This window comes from Diprion similis, chromosome 6 (genome assembly GCF_021155765.1).
Source record: "Diprion similis isolate iyDipSimi1 chromosome 6, iyDipSimi1.1, whole genome shotgun sequence".
NCBI lineage: Eukaryota > Metazoa > Arthropoda > Insecta > Hymenoptera > Diprionidae > Diprion > Diprion similis.
The window spans coordinates 17,458,119-17,473,705 of NC_060110.1; the positions used below are offsets into that span (position 1 = coordinate 17,458,119).

Consider the following 15,587-nt stretch of genomic DNA (forward strand, 5'->3'; position numbering starts at 1 on the left):
TGAGTATTTTCTGACCGCACCGATTCAATTGAGATGATGGAAAGAACCATTGACGTATAAGTTGTTTCAACTGCAAAGTCTCTCTAGCACGAAATGTCATGAAGAAAAAAAAACGATTGGTCACGAGCCGATCGAGATAATGATGATTATAATGATAGTAATAATGACAATTGCAGTATAATTAGAAGAAGTAACGGTAACCGTGAAATGGGAATGCCGATCCGAATGAGGTAAATGAACTGTTTTAAAAAACATCGGAATACACGATCGCGCTCTAGAAATATAAATTATAAACACGTTATTCATCGAGTATATATTGCGTCTTATTTTTTCTTCCACCGCTGTCAACCTGGTTTTAATCGTTTTTGTTTCCACTCTGGTCGATGATACGATAACATGGAAAAAAAAAAGAAAACAGGTGACCTAAGATTCCTGAGACAGTTTATCTTCTTGTTTTTTCCTCCACGATTCAAACAAGTTCTGAATACTAATCAACTATGACGTTTTGTTTTTATTTTACAGCTTCTTGAAATTATAGATATCTCATATAAATTTCCGGGTGCAATCATTGCGACCGAATTGGAATAGCGGATAACGTAGGAAGAGAAATTTACAATTCTAGGAATTAAGCAAAGCAAGTGACTTTTAAGGATCTCGTAAGTATCTTACAGTCAGGTCTGATAGAAGAAATTCTTACTAAACGTTAGTAACAATTTTCAACTACAACAACGGCGCATCACGTGTCGCGCAGGCGACTCTTTTCAATAGCACTTTCGTTTTCGATATAACTTTGGGTACATCGACGACGTTTCTGGGCAAAAAATTTGCCGTATTCTTTGGAATAAGATTGCTGACTTCAACCAAAATGAACTTTGCACACCTTTATGTTATTCACTGGATATACATATGCAGACAAACTTGTTGAGACAAACCTGATTTCGAGTTGACATTTACGCGGGCTAAATGAATCTATTGGATATTTTGCTACAGTGTTAAAAATTCCTGTCTAATGCCAATCTTAGAGAAACTGTTTTCATGGTTTTGAGATTTTTTTTGCAAAAGATCGATCAGTAATAGAAGGGAAAATAGTTATAAAAACGACGGGATTCTCTATTGTCAAATTTTCACATAATAGAGACGATTTTGTCTAGAGAAATGTTAAAAACATTGCATGTTTTGATCAACACATTTTGGAATTCGTGGGTGAGGGATTAAATGGTTTCTGATGTCTCGCGAAGATATCAAACACGCTCGAATATCGTTACTGTCTCTGTCCGCGAGGCATTCCTGTTCGCCCGAATTCATTATTCCCATTTCCAAAACGATTTTTGGTATGTGAAACCAGCGATTATCCGTATTGCGTTGATAATATTCGAAATACCGAAAACAAATTCGATTAAGGCGTTATTCACGCTCTGACAACGATGTAAAAATTTGACTTAACGCCGTTTGTGTTGTCAATTCGTCGACAAATCAATCACTCGATTTCGGAAATTTTACACCTTGAGTAAGAAAATGAAGTGCAGATTAACTTGGACATTAGACTGTAAAGTAGAGGTATAATAACGAGATTCTTAACGTTCGGGTAAAAGTGTCAAGTATAACCAACAGCACGCGTTCGATGATGTGTACTTGTTACTTGTTCGTGTGGAAAATCACATTGAAAAATCACCTTTCTATTTTTCGACTTCTGTACAAACCCGCGCTTAATAACAGCTCCGCATTTTTAGCTCGAAGCTAACTTCGATAACGAAGAGCACAAAGGCAATAACAACGCAGAGAATCAAACGGTTCGAAAACGACGCGATAAATAAAATAGTGAAGATAAAATTCTAACGTACCTTGTGCCGGCTTGCTCATTTTGCAGATATATTACCGGTACGTCGGGTACGTGAGAAATTCTTGTCGTCGGAGATTTTCGTCCAGATGCAAGTATCCCGATCTCCGGTCGAATCGTCGAGCGGAAGAAGCGCGTCGGAAATGCCGTCCGGCGGTTTCGAGCGTCGTAGGCGAACTGCGATTAGTCAAAACCGTTTGGCTGATGGAGTTTGAATTTTGGAAAAATTTTTTCGGCCGCAGAGATACAGCGCGGAAACCGTTTGACGAAGAGAGAGAGACGGAGGGTGAGAGAGTGAGGGGGAGAGCAAACTGCACCGCGTTTCGGTGTTACTGGTATATGAGTATGGAGTGAGCCCGGCGAAGGTTTCGCCTTGATATACAACGTTGTTTCCCCCACCCTGAAACCCTCCGGCTTCCCCACCACATCGGCAACTGGGAATTGTAACTATTTAACTACTATTTTGATCTGGCTCGAACCGAGCCGTCCGCCCGAGGAGGACTCGCCGATTCATCCTCGAGCATCACCGTCGTGGAAAGTGACTTTTCTTTGTCCCTGATCGAAACGATCTGCGAAGGAGCGAATCGACCGACGCCGACGCCTCAGACGCCACACCTCGAGTCTCGTGCCGTGTGGACCGCGATTCCTTGCAAGCTGGATAGCCGATATGATTCTTGGAGAAACGATGCGGACGATCCGCGACGTGGAAAACATTGAAGGCCGGGTTGGAAATCCGAATTTGAAAAGTTCCGAAAGCGGTTGATTACGGATTATTTACTGGCGAAATTTTAAGTAAAGAAATCAAACTTTTAGGGTACAACAAAGTTTCGATTTACTATACAGAAAATTTTCCCGAGAGAGCGAGAGTTCTGGAAATTTAAATATACTCGTACAGTGTAGTTTACCCGACGAGTGGGTGTGAATAATTAGAAAAACGGAATATCAGAATGACCAGGATTCCGAAACGGAAAAATGCGGAAATTCATGGAACTGAAATTCTTGGATCGTTCGGAATTTCGATGTTTCAGATTCTTACATTTTTTCATTTTTGCACTTTCGAAACTCTGACTCATCGGAGTTACGCTCTTTCGGTATTTTGTCCGTTCGGAAATTTAAGCGGCGGGTTTCGAACCATTCGAAACTTTGATGTTTCTTTTTACTTCTTTACTTCAAGTTTCGCTATAAAAAAACTTCGGAATTTGGTGCTTTCCTAACTTTTGCAAATTCAGAATTTCAACCCCATCCCAACATTGTTAATGGGGTCAATTTTATTCGGCGAAAATTTTTTCACCGAGACAAAATACGAGTCAAAAATTTTCCAGAATTGAATGCTTTGCAAAATTTTCAGGTGTTTGATCACTCGGTCAAAGCATTCGTCTAACCAACTGGGGCCTGGAAGTTTCGATGATGAGATGATTATTATTATTATTACTATTATACTTCACAAATTGTAGACGAATGTTTTCCGATTCTTGTAATTTGATACGTTTACTTTGTGTCTGCGGGTCATTATCATAACACATGACGGTGACGTGTGATAATGACAGATAAATATGTCATCTGTAATACCGTATGAGATCACGAAAAAAATTTCCTTAAAATTCCAGTAAAAGGTGACGCGATTTTTACCATCCTGAAGTGGAATTTTGAAGAATATTCTTTCACCATGACGCGTTGAATTTAAAAAATTAATGATCCCGTATCGTTTTATTCTATCTATAACGTATCAGCGTCACATCTTTCACAAACGTCCAGTATAACAAAGTACATAATGCACCTCTAAGAAACAGTGAGATGCAATATCCCTGCACGTAATTCACGATCACACGCGGTGAGTCGCACGTTTATATAGGATGGAAGAAATTGTTGTTTAAAGATTATATCAGAGCTCGTAATTATTCCGCGGATGATGATCAACAGGTACGGATACTTAGGAATGACGAACGTCCTGCATCAACGATCAACGATTTACGTTTTGCATTCTTAAGACAAGCGTATAGTCGCGTGTCTTGCATAGTTCTTAACAAATTATTGTATACGCCTTAAACGCATTTTCAAACGCATTAATCGCAAAACAAACGTCGAATAGTGCTCTTACATACGTAGATATATGTTTATAATGAGAGATGGGTGATGAAGAAGATGAGAAATAAGTGTATATATGTATATAATGCGTCATATATAGCTTTTTAATCGGTTATGGTATTTTATGGGAAAATTTATTGCAAATAGATATAGACACCTGTGTATACATTGTACATGTATACTTCTCGTTACATAATAGATAAACACGCTTATGGTTGATGGCAATATTGTTAATATTCTTTTTTTGATTATCGTACATCTCGGACGGTTATACTTTATGACTCGTCAAGGATATTGTATAAATTTCCCTCAAAATTTATTCCAACAAACTTTTAAAAAAGAGATACCCGCAAACCATTGTATACGAAGATTCGCTGTCAAGTTGTCAGTTCTCTTAATTCGCGGACAAACGAAATTTCTCTATCTACAAAAAAAAAAAACATGAGAAGAGAAATAGAATAAAATAAGAGTGAAAAAAAAAAAAAAAATAGCAAAAGAAAAAACAACCCATGAATGACATGTATGAACAACATATTTCAAAAACACTAAATCCCATTATGGATTTAACTTTCAGACGTGTGTATAATAAAAATAAAGGAACGAAAAATTTTCCACAAAATGTGACTCCGTCATTTGGAATTAGTAGATATAATAAGTATACGCGTAATAACGTAGATGATGCAGATGTGCAGGGAACTGAACAGTTGTACCTTATACCTAAAAATTTTCGCAACGACCTGTATACTGCAGAGCGTAAGATATACGTACAGGTATAATACCTCTGCCAGTCGTGCACAAGATTCTCGTTACAGTTGCACCGCTGAGTGTATATATATATATATATATATCGCATATATGTATATATTTCTTTATACATATGTGTGTGTGTTTCTCGAGGCAGTAATTAACCATTTTAATTAGGACACGGAGCAGTGGCAGCTTCTGCAAACAACCTAGAATACCTGCGTCTCTACTGTAAATCGAGCCGCGTTACATCTTGTGACGCCGTTTTACGTTCAAGGCATGTGAGTATAATAAGGTCCATACGAGCACCGGCTATGTACATACACGACGTATTGTACGTACGTACGTACGTACTTCTCGAGCAGCAAATAGACACGCGAGGTGTATCATACACCTGTATATATATCACCCTCGCGCACACACACACACACACACACACACCCACACACGTCCGTAATTGAGCAAACCGACGACCTTGCCCTGCAGGCAGCCATATATACATACACACGTATTAGGTATACGCGAGGCAAGCTTAATCGTTGATGGTATATGGTTCTGTCTTATTACGCGAATATCACCATCCGTCCCTGTCACCCGCGATTATGCCACTCCAGTTGGGCATGGACCAAATTCCCTCTACGCTCCTGCCTCGGCCTTTGTCGTAATCCGATTTATTCGCATCGTTTTACACGCACCGATTAATAACGGCCGAGGCGTAAGGGCTGCATGATGGGGGGGAGACGCCGTGCATTCAAACCTGAGAATTTCATGGAGAATTTTTTGGAGAAACAGGAGATTCACGGTTATTCTTTATACCCTTGGAAATCATTGCATTCTGACGATGAGTTCAAAAAATTCAAGCTTTTTATACCGACTTCACTTATTGTTGAATTGATAAATAATTACTTTGCTTCGAATAAATATTCTGGGATCAGGGCATAGGTTGTTTGTTCCGAATTATTATTATTATTATTATTATTATTATTATTATTATTATTATTAATATTGTAGTTATTGTTATTTACACTTATAGTGAGTAAATATCGTCTAAGAACTATTCAAGTAATTAAGGGTCGTTCGATCCCAGAAATATTCACTCGACTCGAATAATATTGTTTCTTGAAGGAGACCATATTTACTTGTTGTTCGTGGAGCAGACAATTTGGATCGAACAACCTGTGCCTTGATTGTGGAATATTTATTAGATTCTAGTGCGTTTTAGTCGATTCAAACAAATTACATGTCGAGATAAGTATCTACTTACTTGAAGAGAAGCACATTTTTCTGCCTGCATGTCTGAAAAATTGACAAAAGACAGGTCGAATGTATAAATGAAGGGAGTTTTTGACAAAAAAAAAGTTCAGATTGATTCTAGTTATATAAATAATAATTTTGCGACTTAAATGTTATCTTAATAATTTTATTTTTTTATTCTCTAACGACAAGAATATAATCATCTATTCCTCTGATTGTTTTAGGTTTCTCTGCACCGAGGGTTCCAGTACGTTTATAAAAACTCAATTGTCCATCATCCAACTTGCTGAGAATTCAATTAATTTGAGTGTTCAAACTATTACGGCATTGATACGTCAAATGTCATAAAAATCAATCAAACTCTTGTATTAAAATTCAGGAAAGAATTAATAAAAAAAAGATCTCTTTGAATCCAACACGTTTTTTTCTCCCATTCATTTGTGCTGATGTCAATAATTCGAGAGAATCGAATAATTCTTAGTTCATCCCAATAATGAGCTTGCAGGAAATTCCGGGCTAAATTCTTTCCACTATTTCCTCCGATAACCCCGGAACGGAAAATTCCAACTCCAAACCTGTAATCTTCTCGCCTCGAAAGACTTCCGGGAAGTCAATAACGGTGTTCATAATTTCACGGTGCACGAAACTTTCCGCACCCTTCTTAAACCAGGGTAGTTTAACTTACACCTTAAAAAGCCGAGAGCCGCAGGTCAGGACTGAAAAATGCATGCAGGGTTCTTCGAAATTTGAAAATGAATGAAAATTTACAAAAATCTGTATTGCAGTTTCAATCATGAGCGAAATCATAAGCGAATCTGTATTAGATTTTCACCAATTTTAAATGAATTTGAAACGAGGTCTTGATATCCAAGCTTTTGTTGATAATATCAGTGGTTTCTGTTTTTCTATTTATTAACGAAAAGCATAATTTTTCGGCCAATCGATTACCTCCTTGCATCAAAGGAGGCAGGACCTCGTCTGCGATGATGAGAGTCTTAATCAAAATTACCGTCGGTTGTCTAATTGCGAAAAGCATAAGGATGCGAGTCTCCTTCGCGTCGCGTAGCTAATCAGCACTTACAATTAGAATAACACTTGACTTTCGTACAAGGCGAGCAGCGAGACGAACTTGCGTTATCCGTACGAGCCGTCTCTCATCGTCAGCTGTGCAAAAATGTAAGTGAAGGATGTCGATGCAGGTTTAACTCAAGCATAAGGTTAAGGTTGCCCCGACGCAGAGGTGTGCGTGTTATGCAAAGAGACATTACGTGAAAACGCAGATCGTACAAACGTGACAGTCGGTACTTTATTATAAACATTAAGCCTGAGCACAACGCGCTGCGTATCGCGATTATTGTCAGCCTCGACTGTGAGATGTTGGTTGATTAGAAAAATTCGTAATAAAGGAAATGAAACGTGCCGCAGATGCGAGATTAATTGAGCAGCACACGCACCGCATTGACAGGTAGACGTCAAATAATTATAATCGCGAGTCAAAAACGCAAAAAAGCTTTCATGTGTTAAAAAAAAGTGTGAAGTTGCTACGTCAACCAACATTATTGTGAAAATAGTCCGGTTTTTCACTTCCACCTAGAAACACGTATCGCCGATAAAAGCATTTTTACTGCTTAAATTGTTACAATATATTCGGATTAGAAGACTGTGCATGACTGTGATCGTAAATTAAATCGAGATTTTTTTTTCAATTTCACTTAGTTTTTATTCAAAATTAGGAAACCTGGTACAAGTATGAAGAGATCCAGTTTCGGCGCTCTAATTAATGTATTTTACACCGACTCAGAAAGTAATTTAAACGAAGTTTAAATTACTCGATTTAGTCACGGTCAGAGGATATATATATATATATCTATATATATAAATATATAATGTATTCTACGCGTGAAAGCGGTAGATTGGCATCCCGTCGGTGCGCGGGTTAAAATCTCGAGAAAATTTCACTACTGTATTGTTTTTTACGAATTCTAATCTAACTCGAATCTAACCCGTTTAGAATTAAACCGTGCGAACGGGTCACGAGACAGTTCAACGACCTGTTTCAAATTCGATACAATTGCTACGTACGAAAAGAAATTTTTCTTTCGTATGAATAGACCTAGCGAAAGAGGGTTAAAAATACATATATATATATATATATATATATTGCGTTTTTAATCCTCTTAGTTTGTCCAAGAAATAATATCACCGCGATCTTCTCATAATTCGTGCTGCCATTTCGTTAATTGTGCGGAAAACCATCGAGGGAATGACTCAACCTCCGCCTCGTGGTGATCGACTTACAATTAGATATGCCTGACACAGTGTGTACAGTTGCATATTACGTGTATAATAATAATAAATATAAGGTGTGCAAAACGACTCGAATACATGACTACTTGGAAAATTAATTATTGAGGAGCTGCGCAGTTGAGTCTATAATTACGGTGCTATTCCATATTGTTGTTCCTCGATTGAATTGTAACTCGGTACTGCGTCGTTTATTAGTTATAATTCAAACTTTTGCAAAAACCAATTGAAACGCATGTAAGAATTTCCGACAGTAGAACTCAAAAATATTTTTCGCATCGTCTGCAGGTGGTTCCAAAAATTTTCCACCGCTCTCTTTGATTCCTGCAGTGATCCATTATAATGGCGGATGAATAATCTGGCTCGTACGTCTGCTTAGATACGGTTCCAAAGGATTATCGCACTTTGGCGTTTATAACAATCTCCGATTTACGATGCAGATGCTCGACTTCTTAGTGCGATCAGAAGCGATTGTTTTGTTTACGAGTCACGGTTTTTTTTATTACACCTGCGCAGCGACATTCTTGGATACTTGCCACGGACAAATTCATTCCTGATCATCGATTCCGCTGGAAAATTTCCTTCCAATCGACCCGCAGGAGAAGCGTTGGAACTTTTCTGATTGAAATAAACGCAGAAAAATCCTTTGTTCTAACCCACAGGTCTAATCGAACAACCGAAGTGATGACGGAACGTTTTGGATTAAGAATGTTACAAAATAATCGATTTTCGATTTTATAAATCATTTACGATTTTAGTATTAATCAAGTATAATCAATTATTTGTCAAACTAATTTTGATTAATCGTCCGTAATATGTTTTTTTTTTTTTACTCCCATAAACGACGCAATACAATATCAATTTATATGATTAAAGTATGAATCATTATCATTATGTTACTTACTAAATACTTGTTTGATATAAAAATAAGTGAAAGATGAAGGAATATTTTCACAGTATTTTTAATGAAACTATGAATCATCAAAAAAAATTCCGCTACTAACTAACTAAGACTACATTCTGTAATTTACGAAAATTTGACTTCAAATACACCGTTACGAAAGAGAAAAAAAAACAAAAAAAAAAAAATTAATCCATTAATTCCTACCGATTCGATCCAGTCATGTTAAATTATTTTTTTGGACTCGATTAATCGATGCATCGATTATTTTTAGCTTACAGACCAGCTCTGTCGTGGATGTTGAACAATAATTTCAGGTTTGAAGTAAACAGTTTCTTGCTTCGATTACAGCTCATCGTTTCGCCCACTGTGCACGGCAGCGCGAATTCCTCGCTTTACCGATTTTTGTGTAGGTAGTTTGCATCATGTAACTCGTGTAGGTACTTACCTACATACAGACGTTTCCGAATGATCGTGTTAAACGCCGCGTGTTTGTCGGTGGTAAATTTCTCGGCTGTATCTGCAGCCAACAAGCTGTTTGCCGTATTAACGTGTCGGATAACGAACGTAAATTGGTAAACTTAAGCCTAGGAAACTGGCGGTAATTGTTTGCTAGTTACAGCAAGCAAATGTGTGCCTACGAGTTCCTCGGGTTGAAAAAGAGACGGTCACCGGACTCACACGCTAACAAATTTAATCGAGTTAATTCACCCGCCAACGTCTCAACTTGATGTGTTTAACTCCGAAATTTTTGAATACCTACAGCAACGGATGCTGCTTTGGCCTTGGCCTTGGCCGCTGATCAAAGTCTCTGGAATCATCTGATTGGCTCTATTTACATCAGCGGCAGTGCAGGTGTGGCTAGTTGTGTGAAAATGATGTTCATACGATGCAGGAACTGATAACCGTGTCTACTTGACAGGCAATAATTAGTCACGGTTCTTGAATTCACTGTACTATGTAATTCGCGATTGAAAATCTTCATATTCCTGACTTTGTGGCTTCCCGATCACTTGATGTACTCTTGAAATCGCAAAATCTCGTCGCTTAAGGCTTTAAAAAGTCATTAACACCCACGAATCTGATTCCCAAATGTATTCTGCCAACTTTCACTGGATCCTTTAGCTTTTTATTCGTATTTTTTATCAACAACATCTTGGTTGCAATTCTCCCACCACTCGAGAAATTTCAATCTATCAGTGAGAACTTCATATCAACAAACCAACCACATTCATCTGTACTACGACATCAACTAGTTAAATACATTTATTGTTATTTTAGTCACGATCAAATCTCATTCGAAACCCAAATACCTGTAAATCCTTTAATAATTTGTATTGGCGAGGGGTCAAAAATCGAAACCAAAAATCAGTGGTATCTGGTGAAAGGAGTTTTACAGAACCTGCAGAATGATCGATGCGTAAATCATTCGCACGCGTTTTAATTCGGCCGATTCATGACTCATTTTGTAGAATAATGCTTCGCGAAAAGACGAAGATTATAACGTGTACCAGACACGGTGCCTAAACTCCGGAATTCCCAAGAGCGTTGTTGGCTAGACATCGGATGTAATTACAACCATCCCAAAATAATTACGTAAACAAGCTTTTTACCGCACAAAATTGGACATACACGCAATAGAGTGGCTTCACGACGAGCCGGTGCACATTAGTGTCCGTGTGCATTTAGATATTCGCGTCTACGTCGTCGATCCGCGCACTTTTTGCAGACATCAGGAATAGTCCGAGTGGTCTCCGCTTATAGTCACCGTGTAGACAACTATCATTGTCATGATATAAGAATGAAGAATGAAGAATAAATAAAAAAATAAATAAATAAAGAAAGAAAAGATACGCCGCGACGGTCACGTTTTTCTCTAGAAGCAGTATTATTATCATTGGTACTTTATAGCACTGTTGCCAATCATTTTTATAAGCGTTAATAATTTCTCGGTTCTCGAAATTAACACCTTTTCGAAGTTCGTTTATCCAAACACACTTCACTTCGCGTTCTAGCCGAGAACTGTTCGGCACTGATTACTTGGTCGATCGGGCATTTGTGGATTCTGTTCTCGAGTTTGAATGTCATTTTAATGGACTATGAATTTATTTGTAACGCCATCCCTTACCCCGGTCAATACAGACTGTTCAAATATCTCCACAAAAAATCGCAAACTGTGTAATCATCTCTATTGCAATTGGGAGAATATTAAACTTGAGAGAATTATTTTGCAGACAGTTAAATTATCGTTTGAAAAATATTTTCGACCGAGCTCACTTTTAATTATGCTCGTCGTTCCCATTCGTCAGGAATAAGGCGAGTCAGGGTTGGGCCAAGTATTGTTTATTCCCTTAGTTCCCTCAGGGACGGGGTTTGGCCGGCACCCCCTGACCGTGATCTCGTGCCAGAAAGGGAATCGTGCGAATTCCAAACCAGATAATAACGAGCGAATTTCAGGTCACGCTTCGCGTATATATTAGCCTAAATGATGAGAAATTAGAGGTTGGTTTGGTCGGTGTTGTTTTTCACCCGAGGCTGAAAGAGTGGAGTGGCCTCATTTTTTTTTGGGTCAAGGTTGCCACGTGGGGTGGCGTCGTAATTTAAACACCTTTTGCTCATCTTCACCCCTTGGGAAAATACAAAAATTAAGCTCGCCCTATTCGTAATACATCAGTAATTATGTCACGTATATCCTGACCTAGAATGTCGAACCTTCATATTTTACTACCCAACTATTGCAGACAATCGCGCAAGTCACATCGACAAAATTTATCGCAATGCAATCAGCCTGTAGTATAACGTTAATAACCTTTGAACGGTATCCGGTATCAGGATTGTCAGGAAGCAGAAAATTGATACCATCATACGGAAATTAACTCCTGTTGTAGACCTAATTTCGTGCTAAAAGTATCCTTGTTTTCGGTAATGTGTGGCCATTTACAGTCAATCGCAATCAAGATAAGTGTACTGAGTGTACTCAAAAAATTGCAATAACAAAAAATGAAGAAGAAAAAAACAAAAAAAAAGAAATGTTCGATTCGTGAAATCTGATTCCTGTTCGACTTTATCTTGGTTTTGCTTTGTATTTGGCTTTGTAATAAAAATAGCTGCAACTTATTGGATCGAGAAATTTCGAACCCCTGCTTTCGCATGCTCGACTAGACAAATTTCACGCGACGTACATTTCACGGCACGTTCTAGACTAGTCTAATGGATCTACAGGTGAATCGACACGATTCAGTGTCAGCTAGCATGTAGATTATTACAGGTTCGAAGCCAGCCTAGCGTGACGATCGGATGGAGACAAGAAACGCTTATAGTAGAGCGGACCTTGTCTAGGTACGTGGATTATTACGATTATAGAGGGAAGGTGGGATCCTGCGGAAGTATCGAGGTGCACACATACACAGACAATCGTTACTTTGTTACACGCATGTATTAGTAGGAGTATCACGCAAGGCATATGCGATCAAAGTCAAGGTCCACTGCAGACTACGGAATGGTAATGGTCAAGATCAGAGTTGCATGTAAACTACATTGCTTCTGGAGGGTTTGCCGATCGAGACGCGAGCGTGATTTCCATTACGTTTTTAAATTCCCGTTCCCATGTTTTCAGAGGAAATAAGGATTCATTGTAATCAGCCCGAGAATGAAACGTTCAATTTTCACAAGATCTCGACGTTTCAAGGCCTAGAGAATCATGTCCGGTCATTTTCATGCAATGAAAAACTAGACATTTCGATTTTCATGAAAATTGGTATTCGAAGAATTTTTCGCTCGATAAGATAATGAAATTATTGTTGATATTGTTGTTATTATTATTATTATATATTTCGAGAAAAAACTTTCGCGGCCTGGATCGAGTCAAGTTTGTAAAATTATATTCTTATTTGTGAGCTACAAAGATCTTGTTGAAATTAAGACGAAAAAAAAACAAACAAAAAAACAGAAGACACTACGGCATTATAAACAAAAGCTTAGATATATATGCTTCGTTTCAAATGATTATAGGATCGTTAAAAACCTGTTTGATTTGTTCAATCTCACCCTGCAATGGATCATTTTACTGAAACGACTATTTTCTACTATTTAATTCATTGACAAACTTGTTTTCATTGTATTGGCATAGTCAAGTAGTTAACTTTACAAAGATGAATCGATTTTGATTATGATCAACATATGGCAAGGTTGAATTGATTGTAACTAAAAAATGGGAAATCTGTTTCAGTGACTCTGTAGAGAATCGTATTTTGAATAAAATCAGTCAACGTAGAGCGAAATCGAACGAACCTACAAGGTTTTTAATCTTTTTGAAGCGTTTTAAAATGGAACATCGTTATTTAAGTTTCTATTTAAATTAGAATTCCAGTATTTTCAACTTTCATATTTTCGAAGATTAGATTATTAGATTATATCCATGTACCTTACCAAAATAATAATTTCATAAATACTCAATGCACGACTGTCTTAATTGTAGTAAAACTAACAAACAAAGTATCAATTTTTGAGCAAACGATGTCCTGATAACTAGTTGAACCCAAAAAAACTTAGCGCAACGGATTGTTGTAAAATAATAAAATACAGTGTCGATTGTTTTAGTTACCATACCTAATAGCAATTATTCCAGAAAACTGTTTGAACAACGAACGAACTATCAAACTCAAATTTGTTGATCATTGATATTGTATATTCCGGTGGTCGCCTTCAAATATAGCACAATCAAATACAAAATAATAACGAGTTTTTGTAACCAGACGTTAGGCAGATTATCATTTTTATATATTCTGATAATCGTGTTAGGTATAACTGCTAATGGAGGCCATTATGAAAAGACTTTAACAATCAGTGGTGAAAGTAGAGATCAGTAAAACTGATGAGAATAGTTGTCGGGTGTGAAACTGAAATTACAAACACATCATCTAACGGAAAAGTGGTCAGTTTTTAAATAAAATAAAATTGAACAACCTCTCATCAAACAATTCGCCGAAGGTTACTGTAAAACAGGATTTATACCTACTTCGTTAACGAACAGAAAATTTACATGCGAATAAACACCGACCGTCTATAAATATTTTCATAATTTCATTTCCGTCATCGTGTAACGCGCAGTGAGGAAAGGTCAGAAATGTTTTTCTCTCCTATGAATTACTGTATAACTTGTATAATTTAAATCAATGATTACCGTATACAAATCATATACATACGCTTACAAGCTACACGTGTCATGCCAGTGTATTTAAAACCTGTAAACAAATTCTCCCGCGTTAATTCGTTTGTGTATTATACCGGTCAGTAACGTTTTGTTTGCTGTTAATTTTAGTGGTTATTTCAACGCGTTGATAACCACAGTAAATTTGTCCATTAGTCTTCGTCCGTGCGAAAAGCGAAGCTGCTGCATATCGACTCGCGCTTCGTATTCTTTAATAATTTTACAAGCTTGTAGAAATAATTCGAGCAAAGAACTTTTATTACATTTTCATTTCCCTATCTAACGTATAATAATAATAATTACCACGCAATTCCGGTATGTGGGTCGGGATAAATTCTTGAGAAAATACATCAGCCGTATATGCTTTATTCAGTCACGTTTCTTATTAGACGAGATCCGCGTTTTGTATCATGTGCGTGAATATATCCATTCCAATTCAAGCGGAGTACAAAACAAAGAGTTGAAATTCGCGATGAGATACCTTGAAATGCAGGTATCCGAGTATTCGTTGGAAATCGAACATTTTTTTTTTCTTTTTTTTTCTGTTTTTCTTTCTTTCTATTATTTTATTTACCACTTTCGGTCAGTTTGCGTATGCACGCTGTTTTTAGTCTCGCCTTTTGCGCGATGATACGAATGCTAATCGCCTTATCTCACGGCAAGTTCTTGCCGATAAAAAATTTATTGGAAATTTACAGAACGGTTTTTGCTCATTTTTACATCATTTGTTGGTATTTTGTACTTTGTTATTTTGTCTATGAATTTTTGTCGTACGTTTATTTATTTATTGTTCAAAAACTAAAAGGAATTCAATTACTTATTTTCGGTTTGTCTAAATCGGTTTATCGGTTTTGGTAAACGATCGTGAATAATATTTTCCAAATTTTCCTCGACCTGACGAAGCCTGAAAACTGACTGCTCATTCCGCTCCGAAAAAAAAAAAAAAAAAAAAACAAAAACAGTGAATTCCACTATGGGACCTGTCTTCAAATCTAATCGAGACATGTTTTTCGACATGTAATATTCGCCGATAATTTTCTACAGGACAATTTCCCACTTCCAGACGCAACTGAAAATTAATCTAAGGGGGAGAATATTCTATAGTCCAGCATGCTTTGCGATTATTTGGCGGGAGGCAGCACCTGTCGAGCCTTTTGCCACGCCGTTCAGTTACCTGCATGTCCGAGCGGCCAGTCTCTATTCGCATTCACGGCGAGTAAATTACTCACGCGATAAATTTATTTCAGCATTAT

The 15,587-nt window shown here is 37.4% G+C and overlaps 1 protein-coding gene across 2 annotated transcripts in view; it reads right to left on the minus strand.

The window, feature by feature from the left end:
• Window positions 1-15,587, minus strand: part of LOC124407715 (aquaporin AQPAe.a) — a 37,347-nt gene that overhangs the window by 17,072 nt on the left and 4,688 nt on the right. The window contains exon 1 of one of the 2 annotated variants that reach the window (XM_046884138.1): window positions 1,842-2,349. The exons of the other annotated variant lie outside the window; for it this stretch is intronic. Within the exon in view, the coding sequence (XP_046740094.1) occupies window positions 1,842-1,860 (19 nt within the window). The 5' untranslated portion in view covers window positions 1,861-2,349. Of the gene's footprint in view, window positions 1-1,841; window positions 2,350-15,587 lie in introns of those variants that run through there. 2 annotated transcript variants of the gene reach the window in all.